The sequence below is a fragment of the Syngnathus leptorhynchus genome, chromosome 4 (assembly GCF_054491065.1).
Source record: "Syngnathus leptorhynchus isolate UIUO chromosome 4, UIUO_Slep, whole genome shotgun sequence".
Classification (NCBI taxonomy): domain Eukaryota; kingdom Metazoa; phylum Chordata; class Actinopteri; order Syngnathiformes; family Syngnathidae; genus Syngnathus; species Syngnathus leptorhynchus.
Genome location: NC_141198.1, coordinates 16,402,811 through 16,424,640, shown reverse-complemented (window position 1 = coordinate 16,424,640; position 21,830 = coordinate 16,402,811). Strand labels below are relative to the sequence as shown.

Sequence of the window (21,830 nt, the reverse complement as noted above, 5' to 3'; positions counted from 1 at the left end):
ATATAAAAAATATATAACATTATATAACTTGAAAGTTTGGCACCCAAGGAGCGACACTGTATGTAACTTTAAATATTGGGGCTGCTGAGACGAGCTGCGCGGCGATATTTGATGAGAAGGGGGAGGCGCTGATATTTGGGTTACACAAAAAAAAAAAAAAAATTGATGAGAAGGAAGTTGAAATCTCCCAGCATGCATTTGCTTTTTGACAGCCCATTCGCTTTCACTTGTTCTTCTACCTCTGTCTGCTGAGCGCTTCCGGATCGAAACGGTAAATATAATTCTTTTGACACCTTATGATTTCAAAATATAAGTATGTATCTCGACATTATGAGCAATGCGGAGTCTATGAATGTATCGAATGTTTTTTTTTGGTATATTTTAATAAGGCGACTCTCAAAGTTGCCTAAAGGAAGGAACATAATTGCACATTCGGAGTTGTCGGTCCAATAACGTCAGCATCATTAAAACAATGAATGCTTCTTTCTAACCATGGTAATGTAGCTAACAAGCTACATGATGTTATAAGTTGATTTTTAATAGACTTTTCATTGGAGCGAGGAATACAATATTGTTGACGCGGAGACGGTGCGCAGAGACCGTCAACAAATTACAACTGTAAGGTTTCAAAATGAATAAGAATTTGCACGGATAAATACGAGGTTTAAAAGTGAAGTGATTTCAAAGAGGATTCATATTTTTTTACGTTTCATGTTATTCCTTTTATTCCCCCAGAATTTTACACAAATTTACTCACATTGTCATTGAAATTTGTTTAATCCCCCTTTTCCTATTTACATGCATTTGCCGAAATCTTGTCAAGTATTGGACGGTAAATTGTTGTTTAAATAATGATAATAATTATTATTTTAAATAACAACAAATACAAACATTGTTAAATTATATAAATATTTTCTGCGAGCTCCCGATTGATTGTTTCGGATTATATTTTGTTGACGGTCCCTGCGCACCGTCTTCGCTTGGGCTCCAATGATAACTGTCATTACAGCAGGGCGCGGGTTCAACTGGGACAACTTTAATTTTGGTCCACATTCCTGAACCTGTCCTCATTTAAAAATCAGGTAAATCATCTCAACTCCACGAAGCAATTTAAAAAAGCATTGCTCATTTTAAATACCTAGACAATTATCATTCTACATATAGTTCATGTGTTTTTTTTTGTGCGTTGATTTGTATTCCATCAAGTGGTTTCCTGTTTTAGTAGCCACCATGTTTGTGGCTCCTCTTGGCTTGATGGTCTTTCTTCACCTGGGCCAAGCGTTTGGGGCACAGCTTCCACGATTAAGTCTGCGTGATGTCACCGGTGCTCAGCCGTTCCCCTGGGATCAGATGAGACTCCCGCAAACTGTCATCCCCGTCCATTACGACCTGACCATTCACCCCAATCTGACCACTCTGACCTTCACCGGCGTGGTTCGCATCCAGTTGGATGTGCTAGAAGACACCGACGCTATCATTTTGCACGCCAAGCAGTTGAAGACCTTCAACGCGAGGCTCAAGACGCCCGATGGGGTGAAGTCTCTTCAGATTTTGGAGAATTCCATTTACCAGCAGCTTGCCCTGATGTCAGACAAAGTGATCCCTCAAGGGGAGGACTACGAGGTCCATTTGGAGTTTTCTGCAAATCTGTCAGACAGCTACCACGGTTTTTATAAGAGCAGCTACCGCACCAGCAGTGAGGAGCTCCGGTAAGTGTTTTTATTATTTCTTTTCAACCCCCCCCCCACACTTTTTTTTCTGTTTGTGTTTTATTTTTTGATAAAGTAATATTAAGGGCCAATCAGATCTAAATGAATTGAGGTCAATGCTGATTCTGATATTTGTCAGCTCACTGTGTATGTGGCTGCTGGCACCAACGTTCTTCATTGCTGCCCCCTACTGGATTGGAGAGGAATGACATGTGAAACCCTTGTATTCATGTTATTAGGATGATGGCCTCCACGCAGTTTGAAGCCACCTTTGCCCGAGCAGCCTTCCCTTGTTTCGACGAGCCCGCCTTTAAAGCCAACTTCACCATCGCCATCATTCGGGAACCGCAACACGTCGCCCTTTCCAATATGCCCAAGGTACGTGAGGACTATCTGAAGGCCTACCGTGTCCGACGAGTGTATATGTGGACTGACTGCACTTGTTTCTCCAGTTTTTGTTGCTGTCGCTATACCGTTTGTTGTCGCTGTGTATCTGTTACGTCACAGACAAAATCGGTCGCATTGCCCGGAAACGTATTTGAGGATCACTTTGCCACCACAGTGAAGATGAGCACATACCTGGTAGCCTTCATCGTGTCTGACTTTCACTCTGTGAGCAAGATGACCCAACATGGCGTCAAGGTGAGGGAGACCCTCACTCCCAACTTCATTCAAATGTCACCATTTTTTCACATTACTTCATTTTTTTTATTTTTATATGGGCATCTCAATTTGAGTCTTTGATTTTAATTAAAAAATGTAAAACTGTTCTCCGAAAAAGGTAGAATTTATTTTCTGCCAACATTTTTTTCACAGAAAGATGATTTGAGTCTTTGGATTTTATTCATGCAAAATAAAATTTGCTCCATTAATCGACAGAATATCCTATTCTAAAAATGTTGATTCTATTTGATTGAAACCTAAATCGCAAGGCACCACACGTTAACGTTATGTTCAAACTAAAATGATGCATTCTCGATCGCCGTCAGATTTCTGTCTACGCCGTCGCTGAGAAAATCAACCAGACGGACTTCGCGCTGGACGCCGCTGTGAAGCTGCTCGAATTTTACGACGACTACTTCGATATTCCTTACCCACTCCCCAAACAGGGTGAGCATGTTTTGAGGCATTTGACGGCAGCGAGAATGTGAGATGTCGTAACAGTTCGACGAGAAACCAACCTGACTTCCTCAAACCTTTTCAGTCAAATACATTTAGCTTCTTTGCATTCAACAAAAGTTTTCACCAACAAGAAACAGGCAATCTTTTGATTCTGGATTATGGAGAGTCTATTTTACTGTGCAACGTTGTGGTTTTCATGAATTACAGGTCAGAGGGGTGCTAACCAAAGTTGCGCAATAGTACATTGCATGTGTGCATATATCCTCATATGACCTCGGGTGCTGTGGTATTTCTTATATACAAAGTGCCAGTCATCATGAATAATTGCCATTTGGCAGCTGCCAGGGGGACAGTCGTTGAACGACATGTCTCCGTTTCACATTTCACATGACGGATGATAAATGACATTGACTGGCAGTGATGAAGCCTTATGTGTGTGTTCTCACAAGTCTCAACAACACATGGGCGGAAAGACAAACAAGCACACTGATATATATGTATAATTTTTTTTTTTAATCTATTTATTACTGGATGTTTTGTCTTTCCTTTTGGTTCCCGCAGACCTGGCCGCCATCCCCGATTTCCAGTCGGGGGCGATGGAGAACTGGGGTCTGACCACCTACAGAGAAGCCGCCCTTCTCTTGCACCCGGAAAAATCCTCCATTTCAGACAAAGTGCAAATCGCCAAGATTATCGCTCACGAGCTTGCGCACCAGGCAAGAGCACCGCAATGCATCATTGTGAAGGATTTCACAGTGGCTGTAGAAAGTCTACACACCCCTATTTAAATGCCAGGTATTTGTAATAATAAAAGAAAACCAAGATAGATCGATTAAAAAAAAAATTGCAATATGATTGGCAAACAAAAATGGCGCCAGTGGGTCCTAGTAAGCCATGAGTAGCCCAGGGCTCCGTTCTAAAAATAGCCCACCAACCATGGAGCACTGTGACTTACAAAGAATTAAAACAAAAGAGGAACAAGACAAACACAAAAGCAATTTAACACAATATCACAAAAACCTGGCATATGATTAGGGGGGGTGTGGACTTTTGCTGCACACTATATTGGAATATTTGTACATTGTCTTCTGTGTTGCAGTGGTTTGGCAATTTGGTGACGATGGAGTGGTGGAATGACCTGTGGCTCAACGAGGGTTTTGCCAAGTTTATGGAGTTGATAGCCGTCGACGCCACCTACCCGGAGCTCCAAGCGGTGAGAGCGACTGATTCAGCATGTACAAAAGCCATCAACAAGTCTCTTCTCTCTTTTAGAGTGACTTATTCTTGGGAAAGTGCTACAACGCCATGGAGGTCGACAGTCTCACCTCATCGCACCCTGTTTCTACCCCGGTGGAAAACCCCACTGAGATCCAGGAAATGTTTGATGAAATGTCTTACGATAAGGTGTGTGGTTTTTTTTTGTTTGTTTTTTTCTTCTTTCTCTCCATGACTTCCTCTTTCTTTGTTTTACACTCTTTGCGTCTCAGGGAGCCTGCGTTCTGAACATGCTGAAAGACTTCCTGACACCTGAAGTGTTCGAAGTTGGGATCGTCCGCTACCTGAAACGTTACAGCTACAGAAACACAGTCAACAGCCACCTGTGGGAGAGCTTGACCAATGTGAGTGATTGATGTGCATCAGCAAAAAGGCTACCGGGCCAAATCATTTTTGCAATCTTCTTTATCCTCTGCGGAAAACAAATATGATTACTGCAGCTCACTGAGGAGTTGTGATTATCTCTTATCAAAACTTAACATTCCATTGAATGATACCATTGCTACATGTTTCTCGATATTATTTGCAATATTAAAAAGTGAAAAAAAATCACAATTGCAATATTGAGTTCAAATAAATCAGTATTACTCTCTATTATTTTTCAAAATCATTCCACAGTATTTGAAAACAAAAAACAAAGTCTTCTCAATTCAAATAAAATTTTACAAGAAATAAATGAATAACATTTAACAAGACAGAAACATTTTCTATAAAACATGCCACTCCTTTTATTCTATATAGCAATAAATAAATCAAATTTAACAAGCCAGAAACATTTTCTATGTCGCATGCCAATCCTTATTTTCTATATAGCAATAAATAAATAACAATGAACAAGACAGAAATATTTTCTATATGTTTATATCTCATTTGATATCTTGAATAGGTTTGCGATGTGAATGATCTACCAGGAGCACCATCGAAGCAAAAACAATTCTGCTCAAAGCTCACCCTCCCATCTGGAGAATTAGTAAGTTTCGATGCATGAAAATATCACCTCATGTTTTGGACATGTTGAAGTTGATTTGTGTGGTCACAAAACAGTACGATGGTGAGAAGTTTGACATCAAGACCATCATGGAAACGTGGACGCTACAGACGGGATTTCCGCTTCTCAACGTTGAATTAAAATCTCGCAAGCTCCTACTCACCCAGCAGCGTTACCTGAAGATAGAGCCTCCGCCTGAACCCTCCTCATCCACCGACGCCACCGAACCCCCCACCCAGGCCGAGAAGTAAAAAAATAAATAAAAAATCCCGCTTATCCTCATTAGACTCAAGACTCAAATTTGAAAACCAAGTGCACTTTTTTATAAATGCAATTTTAATAGCGCTGATGTGTTCAGGTCCATTTGGAAAATTCCACTGACATACAAGACAAGCGACTCTGCCACAACATACCACCACCTGATGAAATCCACAGTAGGTAAGAAGTTGATTTAAAAAAAATAAAATAAATAAATATTGACTTCCTCATGTTTTGCATGCAATATTTATTGACGTATTTCATGATTTAACATAATGAAACAAATGTTGCTGTTTTTGTGCTTGTTCAGTACTTTAATTGCATTTAGTTTAACTTCCTTCCTCGTCCACAGATCTCCTGCGCCTCCCAAACAATGTGGACTGGGTCAAGTTCAACGTAGACATGAACGGCTACTACATCGTTCACTACGGCAAAGACGGGTGGAAGAATCTGATAAAACTGCTGCACTACAACCACACGGCGCTCAGCAGCAAGGACCGCGTCAGCCTCATGCATGACGTCTTCCGGCTAGCCAGGTCAGGATTTCACAAATTAGGAACATATCCAGCTATATTTTGTATATGTTTCGATATAATGTGTGTGTTGCAGCATCAAGAAGGTTAGCTTGGAAACAGCTCTGGAGCTGGCTTCCTATCTGCCCAAAGAGACCGACATCATGACCGTGACTCAGGGCTTCAGAGAGCTCATCCCCATCTATAAATTGATAGAAAGAAGGGAAATCGCACTTCTCGAAGACGGCATGAAGGTTGGCCAAGTCTCCTTGTGGTTTTTGTGGTTTGGAGACAGACACTGGTGTGACAGAGCAGGTCAAAAAGATAATTAAGTCTAAAGATTTGCAGTTGAAATGCTGTCTGACTTGTTTCATTTGACGTCTGAAGGCTTTCGTCACACGACTTGCTTATTATCAGCCTGATGTCGAATCAGATATTTGGCAAGTAAAATGCAGATTCATTAGAAGGAAGTGACAATAAAATAACATTTTTTTTTGGTCCCTTAAAACTGACCCAAAGATGCAAAGACAGAAAATGGAATCTTTTTTCAACTTTACTAAATTGACGGGCCCGAGTTGAAAACCCCCCCTGGCAATAAAAGTGAACACACCACTAAAAGAAATTGAGTTTGGGGTCAATTAGACTGAACGTGAGATTAAATCAAAAGAGAGCATAGCAATTTTGCTCGATAAATTAGAGAATAGATGAATTAATTTAATAATGAATTCCACCTGACTATCATGTTTTGTCCACAGACTTTTATGCTAGACCTGTTCAAGAATTTGATTGACGTTCAGAAGTGGGACGACTCCGGTTTGTCGTCCGAGCGGACGATGCGTAGCTACCTGCTGCTGTTCGCTTGCGTCAGGAACTACACTCCTTGCGTGAGCAAAGCCAAGCACATCTTCAACCTTTGGAGGGACTCGGACGGCCAAATAAGGTCAGAGCCGCCATTCCCTCACCTTTGAGTCAGGATGATGACGAACCAAGACGTCTGGTTTCAGCCTCCCCGTCGACATCACCTTGGCCGTGTATATTGTCGGGGCTCAAACAGAGGAAGGCTGGGACTTCCTCTTTGAGTGCTACCGCCGGACCTTGCAAGCGTCTGTCCAGAACGGCATCAGGATTGCCTTGACCATCAGCCCGTTGTCTAAAAGGCTGAAGTGGTACGTATTCATTTGTATTTTTTTTTTTTTTAGATGATTTTGGATCGATTGTTAACATTGGACTCGGGACACCCCCAAATATTATTATTATTATTATGAATTGAAAAATTGTTTTGGGCCTATACATAAACGAGAACACACCAAATTTGTTGAAACATTTAAAAAAAAAAAATTTGAAACATACACAGGTATAAAAAGATGGGTCTGTAGCGCCCCCTACAGCATATCTATAGATCTTTGAGTATTCACATTTCATTTTTTTTATTGATTGAATCATTTTTCAAGCAGTGGCTCTCTTCTTTCATCTCCAGGCTTCTGCAGCAGAGTCTTCTCGGTGAAATGGTGAAAACTCAAGAGCTCCCAGAAGTGGTGGTCTCTATCAGCAGGAACCCCCGAGGGCACAGACTAGCGTGGGACTTCCTCCGAGCTAACTGGGAGACCCTGATCAAAAAGTCAGTCGTAAGCCGCGCCGCCAATGATTTTTATGACTCGAGATATTGGTTATTATTACAAAAGCGAGCAAGATATCTGACATGTGTCGACATGTGGACTACTTTCTTGTCGGCCTGTGCCCTGTCTGATTTCCAAAGTCTCAGCCGGGGTCTATTAGGTAAGAAGTGTTATCATTTTTTGAATGATAGCCAACATTAGATTACAGGAGTGAACTGAAATGGGGTCAGGTCTTGAGGCGTCCAATCGCATAATCCTTCGTAGTCGTAACGATTTGGACAATGCGGTTGAAAAAGAATCGAATTGAAATCGATTGAAATCTCTTCTGCAGGTTTGAAGTTGGCTCCTCCTCCATAGCGCACATGGTGACGGGAGTGACCAGCCTGTATTCCACAAAAACCATGCTCACGTCGGTGAGTTAGCTTAGCATCTCCATATACATCACATCGTGAGTTGTTCATCTCTTGATCTTTCTCATCTCCCCATTTATTTCCGTTCTTGCGCTCAGATGGGAAAATTCTTCGGCTCCCTGGAGCCGGAGACGGGCTCAGAGATGCGATGTATCCAGCAGGCTTACCACACCGTCACCGATAACATACAATGGGCCGAGACCAACTTGCCCATACTGCAGTCCTGGTTGAGAAAACGCCAGAGAGTTACTCACGAGGACTTGTGATAGTCACACAGACACTTTTTCAATTTCTTACCCAAATTGTCATGTTTTTTGGGGGTGACAGGTAGGTCGTACTTTTAGAGGAACTTCTCAAGTGGACAAAGTCTTACTGAAACATCTTGGTTGTTTTTGGGTTGACCCCAGAAGTTTGTCATTATGAAATTCATGTTTGAAGTTGAAATGTTTCATGGGCGGAACATTGAACCTTGGGGTTCTCCCCCCCGTGTTGGGTGGGCTTTCTTATTTTACTCTGACTCTTGACAGGTTAATTACAGATTCCAAATTGTCCATATGATTTTTTTTTTTCTCCTTTTTTCCATCGTCATCCTGGAATAGGCCTTACGATACTGAACAAGAAAAGTAGTTCTGGACTTCACAGTACCCGTTGACAATGCATTTCTTTGTGTAACGTTCCAACTATCCCTTTAATATAAATTTTTGAATGAAGATAGACATTATTTTGCGCCAATGTTTTGCTAATGCACTGATATTGTTGTTCGTTGATAGAGATGCTACGATACCAGACGTCACTTTTTGAACCTGTTGCCTTGCTTTAAGTTTTTATAAAAGTTGAACATTGTTGTCCATTGCTGCTGACTTCATGCATCGTATTGCAACCGTGACTTTATACATTTGGAGTGAACGTCCCATGACAGCAACTCACTAGCTGCTTGAACATTGCGACGCATGAAGAAACACAAATGTCCTATGTAATTGTTTTTAATCTTGATGAATTTAACATGCTGACCTTGCATTGTCACATGGATTAAAAAAAGAAAAATACAACAGATTTGATTTTGTCACAGCCCCCTTAACTACGTAAGGTTTGTGTTGCATTGCCACATGCTAACTTGCTATACTGTGTCAATGCAGCGTGGCATCGGATTAAAACAAGTGATTATACAGTTCCTCGAAATTATTACTGCCCATAATTACAGTGAAGCAATTTAGACAATGGGGTGTGACTTGCCCCTCTAGTAAAACAGATCTAGAACCGCCCCTGCTTTGTTTGGACTTTTTCCATCCATTGAAGCATACACTGTAAAACTTGTACCTCAAATCTGCCCATTGTATAAATAATTTGAAATGTAACTATTTATCGTCGACAGGATCTTAACCACCTCACCTGTGTCCAAAGTGGGCTCAGGTGAGGGGGCGTGGCCTACCGGCGGTAGCGTTTACTTTAAAACCTCAGCAGCCGCCATAAATTCTTGCGGTGGACCTTTGGCACATACCAATAAAAGGCAGCATATACTATCATAGAAAACAGCTTGGCCTTGCATGAGAAAGTCATTTTTATTCATTCTTTTTCCGTGCTTAACACAGACCGGGCCGCGGGCCGCTCCTTGGCAGCAGCACACCCTCATCTGAAGGCAACCTTGGTTCTGCTGAGCCCGTACCTCAGAAGAGCCGTCACTGCGACTCAAGGTAAGAATCTTTACGTCCTCGTTTTGGCTCGCATTGAAGAATATGAGCATGGAAAGAGTTGTCATGGAAACGGTGGGACTCACTCCAGAACATAGAGTTAACACTTATTGAAATTTTACACAAGTACCCATATTTAAAAGTGTTGTGCCTCACATATTAAAAGGAAATACACACACGCATACGAGATTCCTCCTAGGCACTGTGTAAAGTAAGTTAATTAAAAACTAAAGGTAAAGATAATAAAAAATGTTATTGACATTGCTGCTTTATCACTTAGTATTCCTCATCCTACTATAAAGTGTAAGAAATATCCTCAATGAAGTCCTTTGTGCTATTTCTGACACTTTATGGCTCATAAATGGTAGTTTTCTCTTCAACCTTTAGGCAAGGGCTGGATTTGAAATTAGAAGAACACAGCAACTGACTAAAAAGTGAGCCAACACCCACTATTGAAATTTACAACGGTTTATGAATGATTTACAAAGCATTTACCGTTAATCATTACTTTACAAAGGCGCCTTTAATTGTCAAATAGTACCAAAAGTTTTACGTACTGACATTTTCGACGGGATCTATAGCTTGTCTTCCTCCTTATTTAGCAACTAACTGCAGCTACAATAAATGTTTGTTGACATTGGGTGGGTGCCATTTTTTATTTATTTTTTCCAGGACGCAGTAGCACGGTCCAGTCAGTAATCGATGTGATGATTCAGACGCTTGTGAGCGTGTCATGTGTCTTTACCTAAACGTTACGTCGTGCTCTATTTTTATTTCTTTATGACTGACAAAATATTTTTTTAAATGATCAGAAACGTCACAGAAATAACTTAAAAGTAGAGTTGATTTGAGATTTTTTTTTTAAATATTGATTTATTGAAATGAATTGTCAAATTATCAAGACAAATTAAAATCCTGAGAATATGATGTCATCAGAAATCTGATAATGGTTTGGGTCCAAAAATAAAATTCCTTTAGTTTTTTTTCTTTTTCTGTTGTGTTCTGGTAGCGATGCTCCTGTAACATAAGTAAAAACCAAAAATACATGACATTTAGATAACAGCTAAAAAATCTCGTGCTTTGACATATCGACCAAGGCATCGAGCAGTAGGGATGGAATGAACTCGAAAAGGACTTGATGTCTTGACAATCATCTAGTTCTACATGACGACATCATTACGCAACAAATCTGAACCAGCAACAACCAGTGTGGTTGGACCGTAAAAGCAGACTGTAAAGCAAATTGTGTGACATGTTGCCTGCTCGAGACACTTATCTCTACACGTATTGGTTGTAAAAAAAAAAAAAAAAAACTCCAATCATGGTGACTTGGACAAATTATTGTGGTTCAAAGTGTACCACACAGTGGTTGGACAATCAGAGGGAAATGGTTTTTTTCCCCAGTATATATTGTGAAATCGCAAATAGCTGTTTGACTTGAAATTAAATCTACTGCAAATATCTCTCGTCCAGGTCTGACTGATCTTCTTTTTTGATCCTCATTCGTTCACTCTCCCAAAAAAAGGATGTCTTTAGGAAACATCCCCGCCCTCGAGTAAGTACATTTACACGCAATGATGGAAGATGTGTCGAGTTCCGAATACAACACGTGAGTGACACCACATTGGTTTTCTTCCCAAGGATCTTCCTGGCCATCCTGGGCTTCGGCCTCCTCATCATGTTCTGCGCCACATTCTGCAGGGCGTGCAGCCGTCTGAGGGATGAGGAGATCGAGAGGGAAGCGTTGAGGCGGACTGAGCACGACGGTCGCCCTCCTTCCATATATTTCATCCCCTTTCACGGGAGACTAGCGCAGCAGGAGCAGCAGCTGCAGGAACAAGATGAGCACCATGGAGTGCCTCCGTACAGCCAAGAAGCTTTTACGCCACCCCAGTACAACACTGCCGGTGGCCACTGTGGACCCCCACCTTCCTATACTGAGGTGATTTTTGGCAAAATTTAAATATTTCCCAGGCACACTTAAAATATGACAATCATATTTAAAAATCATTGAAATTCTTACCCGAAATATATCAACCATCATGCCCAAAGACGTACATATATAATACACATGGAAATATCACTCGTCATAAATCTGTCGCCATCTAACGGCCGACTGTGGGATTACAGCCCAAATAACCTGCACTGTACTTTCCCCTGATTTTCAAACTGTCTGGTTTATGTATACTATGCGGCACAGTTGTACAGTTGTAGATCAGAATCCGGGCCTTTCTGTGTGGAGTGACTCTGGTTTCGTTCTTCTATTGTGTTCCAGCTGGGTTTTAAGCCTGACGACCTGCCGCCAGCGTACACGGAATACAACGTGAGCACTGTCACGACGTCGGCTCACATTGACATGGCTCAATCTTGAACGCAGTCATAAAAGAGAGACTGTAGCCGTGACAAGCTAATGGACATACTTGGCGTCTGAGGCCACTGGACTTTATCTTGAAGATGTGTGTAAGGGGAATGATCATGAAGATAATGGATGCCGGTGAGTTGGCATCATCATTAGAGTGACCCGAGAAATTAACAGGTTTTTTTTTTTAGAGCATATGATGGTATAAATATATATTAATATAATTTCAAGTCAAGTAGCTGGTCTACTTACTTACAGAGTCATTTTTTTATGCTCCAAACCGAAAATGCCTTTGTATTTGGTTTGAGAAGTATTGTCATACGTGCATGGTATACAATAAAATATTGTTAAGATCACTTGTAAATGTATGATTAATCCGTTTTTTTAACATTACAATAAGAAATAAAAATACATAGATGAGCAATTCTAGAGGAATGTTTGAAGGGAACATTTAGGTCAAATATTATCAGACACAGTTGCAATGAGTTCATACTGGCTGGCTGGATTGAACTGGACTGGAATTGCTTGACAGTTTGGAGTGGAAAACTGATAGTGGTCCTTTATCGGGCGAGGAAGCATAATTGGTTGCTTCATTCCAAACGAACCCTGAAAATCACACATCCCCAACAATTTAGTTTGCGCTTCTTCTTTGTCGTATTGGTCGTCTTCTTTCTTCCTCACTGGATTAGGCCCATCAATTACATTGCTGTCCTCCGCTGATCAGATGACAAGCACTTAGAGCAAACAAATCCTTCTTAAAGTTCTTAAGTTTCTTAAAATTGCAAAACCACTCCGTATTGCACATTAACAACAAATCAGTGCAATTTAAAACATGTTAACAATTATTTCTTTTACCGACCAGCGTGCCAAAAGAATAGGCCTTAAAGATAGAAACAGCAACAGAAAGTCATAATTACATGATTCAAGGCCAATTTTTATTAAAATGACTTTTTCACTATCAGAGATTGGTGTGCGTACTTTGAAAATACAAAAATAATAAAGTTTCAAGATTTTAGTTGTATTATTATGACAATAAATGATCATATATTATTTGTTTTCTTATTACAATAATAATAATAATAATCATAATAATAATGATGATAATAATAGGAGTGGAATCATTTATTGCCTCACGTGCACCATCGGAACCGTGCAGCGAGACACACCTACCGGAAGTTAAACAAACCGAAGCCTAAACGTAGATTAGCATTTTCTCATTCTTGAGGCTGAACAACAGTCACGTTCGCCATGTCGGTGACACAATCGAGCTCGTCCAAATTCCATCACTTGAGGAAGTTCGTCAACGAGCGACTCACTGCCGCGGCTGAAGAAATATTTGGTGTCTTTGAGAAAACCATCGCCGCCTACGAAGAAGAGATGGACCGTCAGCGCAGACTTCTGGACGCCGTCTGCAAACCTACCGGACATTCACACATTACAGGTTTGTTCGACATTTACATGTATAAACGTGAAAAATTACACATTTACTACCAATCTGCTATTCATTGCTAATGAATTGATTTGCATTTTTGCCGATTTGTTTTCCTTCTGTTGTAAAGTTGAATATTAAAGGACATGGGCATTAAAAAAAAAAAATGTTAGAGCTTTTGAGTCCAGGATTTCCTGAAATTTTAATCCATTCTCCCAATATATTGACATTGATGACATTTTACTATGTTCCTCAGAGTCCCCAGAGAGGGGTTTGTGTTCCCAGGACAGCATCACCAGTGTGGAGCAGGAGCTGCTCGAACCTTCGCACATTAAAGTGGAACAAGAGGAAAATTTTTCCAACTGTGCAGTGTGGCCGCTGGCTTTGACATGTGACCAGAATGAAAGCGAAGCGGACAAAGAAGCCATCGAGGTCACGGAAAACGACGACTTTGACGTATCCGAACCGAGCAGCGACAATCAAATCGCCTTCCGTGATTTTTATCCGGATAATACCAAAGATTATCTAATTAGCGACAACGTGGCTTCTACATCCACCTGCAGTATCAAAATGGAACGTCACAACCAGGACGACAGGACGTCTAACCTGGAGAACGCCTCGTCAGCCGTCGACAATCAGGCGGCAATTTTTGATCAGCCTTTCCACGGCGACGTCCTCCACATGGATTCGGACATGTACGCGCAGGCCAAGCCTTTCGTTTGCGACGTCTGCGGCAAGGGCTTCGGATTCAAGCGCTACCTGGCGCAGCACATGATCACCCACTCGGCGGAGAAGCCGTACTCGTGCGCCAGGTGTCGCAAGACCTTCCGGCGTATGCAGGGCTTGCAGATACACATGCGGTGTCACACGGGCGAGAAGCCGTATTTCTGCAAAACCTGCGGCAAGAGATTCTGCCAGAGCTCCTCGCTCAGGGTTCACCTGAGAGTCCACACGGGAGAGAAGCCGTACTCGTGCACCACGTGCGGGACCGGGTTCAGTAGCCTGCCGGTGTTGAGGAACCACATGGTGAGGGTCCACGACGGCAACATGCTGTACGTTGCCTCATCTGGGGAGAGGAACTCGGTTCTGTGGCCCAACTGAATTGTCGTAATGCTTGATGTGACCTTTTGTTGTATGTTTAGTGAGGTGAATCTGTTGCAAAAGTAACCTGTGCTTGTAAAAAAACAAATTTGCAGTTGTAGCTACACTGTGAAATAAAACAAGCTCTTTGGATTGCTCAAAATGATCCCGCGTAGGGCCAACAAGAAACTTGTGACTACTAACGACAGTTTGTTACAGCAAGTTAATTTTGTTAAAACTCCAAATTTGTTATCGCACATGTTACTTTTGCACCAAATTTAGCGCAATAGTTTTAAGTCAGAAACTAAACTTTGTGGAATAAGAATGGAAAAAAAAGATGAGCTCCAGTTTACCTGTAAACCTGACATGGATAGTAGGAATTAATTTAAGACTTTGAGCACATTTTCATCATATGAACCAAACTACATCTCTGTAAATATTTGAATTGGGAATATATTTATTATTGAGTCGAAACTACTGTTGTCTGATTGTTTTTGGTTTCAGCTTTAAACTACCTCTGATTTTTTTTTTTTTTAACCTTTCTGTGATTAAATTGCAAGTGACTGAAGTATGCAAGCCACTAGGCTTCTGTGTCTGATGTCTTCCGGTTAATCTGGATTTAAATCGAAATCAGCACAATTAATTTAGTTACAATCAATACCTGAAGATGTAAACGTCAAACTTGGAAGAAACAAAATACAGAAACAAAATATATGTTTTTGTTTGGAAATGTTCAAGTAATAAAGTTAAATAAATTACTATTTAATGGATTTCAAAACACATTTTCTTCTGCAGTTTTTGTACTGTAGTAATGAATTCCCAATTTGTAGCTGTTTTATTTGAATAATAGTTGGAATTATTTAAATAGGGGCTTCTTTTTCTAATCTGAAGTTTAACAGCGGTCTGGAAGTAATTACGTTTTTTTTTCATGTCGCATTCTTACAATTAGGTCGAACTGTCAATTATGAAAGCATCGCTCTTAAATCAGATTAAATGTCTCCATCTAGCGGATATTCAGAACCATTACAACCATTTGTGTGTATGTCACAGATGTGTATATATTTAATGATCACATTTTTATGCGACATGAAACTTGCTTTAAAAAAATAAATCTCAGATTCTATTCAAAAATTAAATTAAATTAGAGTGTTTTTTTTAAATAAAATCTGTTCGATACTGTCTCACCTGCCAAACCGTGGCCGCTAATTAGACACGTGATTAAACCTGGAGGTGTCCTTTTCGTTTTATGTCACCTTTCAACTCTGACATTCTACGGGAAATGTTACTTACCCGACACCGTGTGCTAAGTTAAATGTTTATCAATGAACAGTTAAGACGTTCAAGTGATCAACTAAAGATTGAGGATGGATTTTTGCCATAAAGATGCAGTAGTCATCGATGAATGACGACATGTTTGAGGCTCCGTTCTGCTGTAAGGTAAGGTCATTTGCATTTTCTGCCATTTTGTCATCTCGACAAACGAGTTTGTACTCTGTTCATTTCTCTCATTCTGTCGTTCTTTGTGTTACATTTATTAGTTTTATTTTTACAACCGTTTTATTGTGTCCCTCTTGTTTTAATGATTGCCCCAGAGTATTTTGTGACTGAATTTGGGATGGTTTTAGAAATGTAGATCATTTCGTCACATTAGCTGGGCTAACAGTTGCACAATCTAATGCAGTAAACATTTAGCATATAATAGTAATACAAAAAAAAAGTACTTAGCACTCTAAATACCATCAAACTACAGTAGTCTTCATGAAAAACGAGGTAGACATTTTGGTACCAAACAAAAACACCATACGTCTTAACGGTTTGCATAATTTCCAGCAGTTTTTGCTGAATTTTTTTGCGAACCTCAGATGTAAACTAAAAACAGGCTTCCCACAAGGAAGTCTGACCCGAATACCCCCGTCGGGCACGTCAAAGTTCTTTGGATGCATACATTTTAAAATGGTAATAGATCACAACACTGAAGATGTTGGAATTTGGAATTAAGTTCATTATGTGAGTTAAAGGGTTCACAGTGACATTGCTGACATGAATATCTGAGGTTGTGATCCCCAGCAGGTGAGGGGCCCCGGGGCCCCATCGTCTTGCTCTGATCTGCACTGCGCATGATAACGCGATTTGGCATTAAGATCGTCAACAATAATGTGTTTACAAGTTGAAGTTGTCCAAAAAATAGAGCTGGCCATCTCTCATTTATAGACTCTAATAACTTCTTTCTTTGTGTGACCTTTAACCCTGCCAACGCAAAAGGTTTGTAAAAATGTTTTGCTTTTGTCATTTTTTTTCCCCTCTTCCTTTTATTTAAATGATTAAAAGTACAGTTTCAAAAAAGTCGAATGTCAGCTGAGAGGAATATTCGTAATAGAATGCAAGCAGTGATTCATGCGTTTACCTCAAGGTCATCTTTGAATTTACAATTGAAAAGATGAGTTTTGTGGCCGAAGGCGATCAAGGTTAGACAGGCTGTAGAACTTAATGGCTTTTCCAGCTCCCTTGACGGACATAGATGGATGTTCTGCTCTCAGCAGAGCAGCAAAAATGTGGCAATAATTTACTTGGCCTACAGTGAGAATATGTCTCCAGGAGGTAATGGTGGCCTTAAAGCTGCGACGGCCCGGGGAGGAAGCATTCATCAGCTAGCTGTTAATGTGAAATATTGACCAGAAAAAAAGGGTCCGTTTATGGTTTTAAAAAATCGTACTTCGCATTGAGGGGAAAATAGTGTGATGAAACATTTCTTCCCTTTTATTTCTCTTGCCAAAAATACAGTACTAGTGTACAGATTTAACTGCTTTTCTTTTTTTCCCCTGGAGCTCATTTGGTAGATTGGTTCAAGTCTGTGGTAACAAAATTGGAAAAACATTTGTGGTGTGTCACATTTGCTAGTTTAACCATTTAAAAAAAATCACTTGTTTTCATTTATCTTATTAAATAATTTAATCTGTTGGCTTGAAATAATAAAATGAAAATCAATCAATCATTAACTAAAATTCATTTTGACATCTTGTGGTCGTTGATGCGTAGGTAGGTGCTTTAGCCAGCAGGGGGCGCCAAGTATCTGAAACTCTAACTATGCCTCAATTTGAACATGTGTAGCAGCAGTAAAGCAGTTGTCTGCTCTCCTACGGTGCAGAGGCAGCTGCGAGGAAGATGAGCTCGTCAATCTTCCTCCGCCAGTTGCGGCGTTGCCTCACTGACCCAGTGACACCGCTTCAAAAGATGCCCCCCCCCCTCTACTTCACCCCTAACTCCTCCCCTGTCTTCAAATGAACTTTACAGAGAGCATCTCTGCACGTGTGCTTTTCACACAAAAAAAAAGTGTCAATTATAAGAGAAAAAGGTGACGCGGTGTCATTGTGGTTAGCACGTCTGTTTTTGTTTCACAGTAGTTTTCTCAATATGAACTCAAATAATAGGTTTAGTTACAACCCCTTTGTAATTTGTAAAACCCATTCCAAGCCATGAACCAGAATGAGTACGCTTCAGCCCACGTCCCTCTCCATCTCTCCTTCCGTTGGCTTTCCGTGTCACAGACTAAGCAAACAGAGTCGTGTGCGCGAATAACCTCGGAACTTGGAGTCAAGAGACGTACTAGGGCCAATCCCACAGCGGAGCCTGGCGGAAGCGGCCATTTTGCAGCCTCCGTTCCCATCGTCGTCTCCTTGAACCCCGCGCTCCCTCACCACGCAGCCGTGAACGTGTCCGTCTTTATCCACGTTCCTCCCCCACGCCTGTCTTCATTGCTTTTCCAGTTGTCTCCTTGTGGTTAGAATTCAGGATGTCTCATAAGTGTGTGTGTGCGTGTGTGTGTACATCTGGCCTACATGAGGCGTGCAAAGACAACAGACAAGTAATGGGAGAAGTGTGTAGGCGTGTGGGGGCCGTGCACATGAACGTGCACGTGCGCAGACGACAAAGGCAGCTGGATGTCTTCGTCAGCTAAATCCCATCTGAATGCATTTTCGTATGAACTTTTGCTTCTCAGCCACAAAAACCACACGCGTCTCCAAGCCGTCTGAAAAAAAGGCTGCTGAAATAATGTAGCAATAACTTTATGACATAAGAATTAGGGTTGCTATTCTAAGAACTGTGTTTGATAGATGGTTGGGACAATTATTTTATGCTAGGGCGTAACCGATTAATCGGCCAATGTAGACTCTTTTAAAATCTTTAGAATGGGTTAAAAATAAAAATCTGTTTGTATTTTTTTTTTTCAACCCAAAACAATTGAGAGCCCAAAAACATTTTAATCAGTCGGTAAGTAACCATCATTTGCTGCTGTGCAACCTCACCTATAAGCGCCATATTGTTATCTCGACTTCTCCTCTTGTAAAACTTGTTAGCCGAAGCATCTGTCGGACGCATATTAGTAATCTCCTAACTGCAGACGCGGTAGAGTAGAGCTAAAATGCTAAAACACATGTAAGCATCTGTCCGACTCTCGTTTTGAAGCACGAGCGGACGAAGGTCGCTCGGGTTCTTCTCGGAAGCATTTTGGCGGTTTCTAGTTTGCCTGAGGTTTCCTCCTCATTACCTTTGCTTGCACCTTGCAAGCCGCAAAACACCAAGCGACTTGGGGAAATGACAAATTGAGGGCTTTTGGCAGTCAGCTGGCGGTAAAACATGCCTGTTTACATGGGAGGATCCCGCAGAACCGCATGAGGTGCCGCTGGCAGCCAATAAAAGGCCAGCACGGGAGGTGCGCTCGCGGAGGAGGAAGGCTCAGAGTCCAAGGAGGCAGGAAATGGCGAGGAATGCGCAGTCGTTTCGGGTGAGGCCTCTTCTATATGGATTTCTCAAATACGGAACACTCTATGATAAGAATTTGGCTCCTGGACTCCCTTCTTGTGCATTCTTGAGTAGACGTTAGAAGCCTCAAATTATGGTGGGGGGGGGGGGGACTAAATGCCAGTATCATCCTACTTAAAGCATTTTATGGATTTTACACTACCTCATTAAATCACCAAAGGAGCCATCAGTCAGTGTGCTGAGCCTCATGTTAAGGGCCCAGAGCAAACCCTTTAAGACGCTCTGACAGAAAAGTCTGAAAGGGGAAACTCTATCCTGCACTTGTCATTGTGATTCGGGAATATTCCATGATTCAGAGGGCGGGAGAGAACAGAAATGCGGCCGCGGAATTCAATGGTAGAGCACACAAAGGATGTCTGTTTTTATTTCTCTCACAATGGAAACCCTTGTTGGCCCTTTGCTTTAGTGCCTAGGAGAAAAGTAAAGGCATAAATAAATATTTTTTTATATATATAGATATATAATATAATAGTGGTCTTTAAAAAAAGCATGACCAAGGAAATAACCTTTGGCGAGCCGCAGAGGATTTATGACCTCTTGCAGCCACTCCTCCAGATGATGTGACGCATTTGTGTTAATCGGTCTTTTAGCAGCTTAAGTGAGAACTGAGCTCATGGCATCAAGGTTCGTCGTAAAATAACAAACTGTCTATTCTTCAAGTCACGTGACTTCGCAGTGGTATATTTCATAGCGCATTATTTGAGTTATTGTCAAGTTTTTTTTAAATCATTTATTTGAGTTGCCTGAGTGGATAACGCCATACCTGTTGAAGCTTAACATAACATTCCTTGTTCACTCAATAATTATTTTGCCAATATTTTCTATTTGGATAAATCTGCAAAAAAAAAGTGTCAGATAATATAATTGTAAGGCATTGAAGCTATTTGGACATTTTTAATCTTTTATTGATACGAGTTGAATTATTTCCAGCATTCGTCAGTCTTTAAGTTTTTTGCCGACTTGACCGTGAACCGGTCAGAAGGTGTACACTCGCTCCGATTCAAATCTCCACCCGGTTTTGATCACGCGTGACGTTTGACCTATTAGTTTGTTTTTTTCGTGCCAAAAGCAAATGCATTATTCAAGTTTGTGATTGACTCTCAACCGCTATCTCGTCTTCTGTGTAGTGAGGCCAAAAATGTTCACAGATGGGAGAGGACTAATGGTCCAGATGGCTGTGGTGGGAAGAAAAAAAAAAATCGTTTTCAAGTGAGAACATCCGACGATTACGCTCTCCTGCTTTGACAAAAGCAAACATGTGGCGAGAGTTTCCGAGCAAACAATAGAGAGACGGCGCAATTTCATATCGTCATTATCTTCCCATATGAGAATCGTGTACAAAAGCTTGCTGTTGTGTTAAAATGCTGTCGTCAAAAAGGATGAGGTCACAACAATTTCAAGCAGTTTTCTTTTCATGACACAAAATATTAGTAAGCGACTCAACCAGATTTTTGTAAGTCAACAAAAACATCATGTTCCAATCAAGTTTTGGTGCGGTCGGTTTCCTGTATGGATTTAGCCTGAATAAATTTACTTGGAGTGTTTTTTTTCCTGCAGCGACCTCAACACTAAAATCCATATGGATAATAAATCTAGCGGTGTTGAGTGAAATTTGTAAAAAAAATAAAATAAAAAAAAATTGCTTAGTGTCATAAAATTCCGAATTTTGGTTAAAAACCAAAATGTGTAGTCTAAAGAAAAAAATAAATCTAATCTTTCGAAAAGAATCCATGGCTCCAATCTAATGAATCACTGTACTTCACATTTTGCTCACATGGACCTCGCGAGAGATGAACCCGGAGATAGAACGGCAGATTTATTGCCCCCCAGATGCTCCTGATTTACAAGCATTGTTTAATCTCCAAATTCCAGCTACATGAAGGCTTCTCCCCCCCCCCCCCCCCTCCTGTATTTTCAAACACAAATTTATAGAAACCCAAAGAATGCACGTTTAATGTGTTTTTGTCTTTGTGGAAGAGCAGCCAAAGAAGCCATCTCGGTGCTCGCAGTATTCTGGAACCAGATGTGGAGGATGGTTTGTCTTTTAAACTTTTTTTTTTTTTTTTTTAATAAATAGAGAAACCTTCAAACTGCTTCTACAGGTTTTTATGAAAAGCTTACTGTTGTTCGAAGATGCCACGCAAAATGTGTACGTAAAAATATAGAGTGAGCGCAGCCTTTGGTGTCTTTTAGGCAAGTTCTGCTTGAGTTGAGAATCCCAAGTGGTGTTTTTTTTTTTTTTTTTTCTTTCACTCCAGCTCCCGGCAAGTGTTCCTGTGTTGTGGTGGGAGGGTCGACGTGGGCCAGTGTTGCTGTTTATTTCCATTCTGTCATGTGAGTGAATCTGATTACAGGTCGTTAAGTCAATATTTAGCTTCTGCGGACAGCATCATCTTGGCCCAGTTTATTTATTCTGCAACCCGGCACACATCTGCTGCCAGTGTCGTGCGCGGGAGCAGACGTGTGCCGCTACCAGGAAGCAAAGCAAACAATGAGCGTGCGATCTCACTTGAGGAACTAGAAATTGGGGCGGGAGAGGTCATGATGTGCGGTGAGAGGTCAG

The 21,830-nt window shown here is 41.0% G+C and overlaps 3 protein-coding genes and 1 long non-coding RNA gene across 9 annotated transcripts in view; all 4 read left to right on the top strand.

Moving 5' to 3' along the window:
• The first annotated feature begins 150 nt into the window (after positions 1-150).
• Positions 151-8,939, top strand: LOC147058516 (endoplasmic reticulum aminopeptidase 1-like). Of its 5 annotated transcripts, none has more exons than XM_085910636.1 (20): positions 151-271; positions 1,010-1,082; positions 1,226-1,709; positions 1,949-2,087; positions 2,217-2,351; positions 2,699-2,819; positions 3,393-3,547; positions 3,931-4,044; positions 4,104-4,235; positions 4,319-4,450; positions 4,993-5,076; positions 5,151-5,341; positions 5,453-5,532; positions 5,705-5,888; positions 5,962-6,118; positions 6,620-6,804; positions 6,869-7,030; positions 7,342-7,482; positions 7,812-7,893; positions 7,989-8,939. In XM_085910636.1, the coding sequence occupies exons 3-20, from the start codon at positions 1,231-1,233 to the stop codon at positions 8,154-8,156; spliced, it is 2,841 nt and encodes a 946-aa protein (XP_085766762.1). In that variant the 5' UTR covers positions 151-271; positions 1,010-1,082; positions 1,226-1,230; the 3' UTR covers positions 8,157-8,939. The 5 variants fall into 5 exon arrangements, with proteins under 5 accessions (XP_085766762.1, XP_085766760.1, XP_085766759.1 ...); XM_085910634.1 differs by having other exon boundaries at positions 1,223-1,709; XM_085910633.1 differs by having other exon boundaries at positions 1,207-1,709.
• A 145-nt stretch (positions 8,940-9,084) lies between these two features.
• LOC147058515 (uncharacterized) lies at positions 9,085-12,239 on the top strand. Of its 2 annotated transcripts, none has more exons than XM_085910638.1 (4): positions 9,085-9,581; positions 11,052-11,133; positions 11,220-11,520; positions 11,854-12,239. In XM_085910638.1, the coding sequence occupies exons 2-4, from the start codon at positions 11,105-11,107 to the stop codon at positions 11,947-11,949; spliced, it is 426 nt and encodes a 141-aa protein (XP_085766764.1). In that variant the 5' UTR covers positions 9,085-9,581; positions 11,052-11,104; the 3' UTR covers positions 11,950-12,239. The 2 variants fall into 2 exon arrangements, with proteins under 2 accessions (XP_085766764.1, XP_085766765.1); XM_085910639.1 differs by lacking the exon at positions 9,085-9,581 and adding an exon at positions 9,973-10,012.
• An 845-nt stretch (positions 12,240-13,084) lies between these two features.
• On the top strand, positions 13,085-15,202 carry LOC147058514 (uncharacterized). Its single transcript, XM_085910134.1, has 2 exons — positions 13,085-13,378; positions 13,623-15,202. The coding sequence occupies exons 1-2, from the start codon at positions 13,186-13,188 to the stop codon at positions 14,465-14,467; spliced, it is 1,038 nt and encodes a 345-aa protein (XP_085766260.1). The 5' UTR covers positions 13,085-13,185; the 3' UTR covers positions 14,468-15,202.
• Positions 15,203-15,652: 450 nt separating this feature from the next.
• The window catches only part of LOC147058512 (uncharacterized), a 37,255-nt gene continuing 31,077 nt past the window's right edge, over positions 15,653-21,830 (top strand). The window contains exon 1 of the long non-coding RNA XR_015065853.1: positions 15,653-15,883. This is a non-coding gene — a long non-coding RNA (uncharacterized LOC147058512). The remainder of the gene's footprint in view (positions 15,884-21,830) is intronic.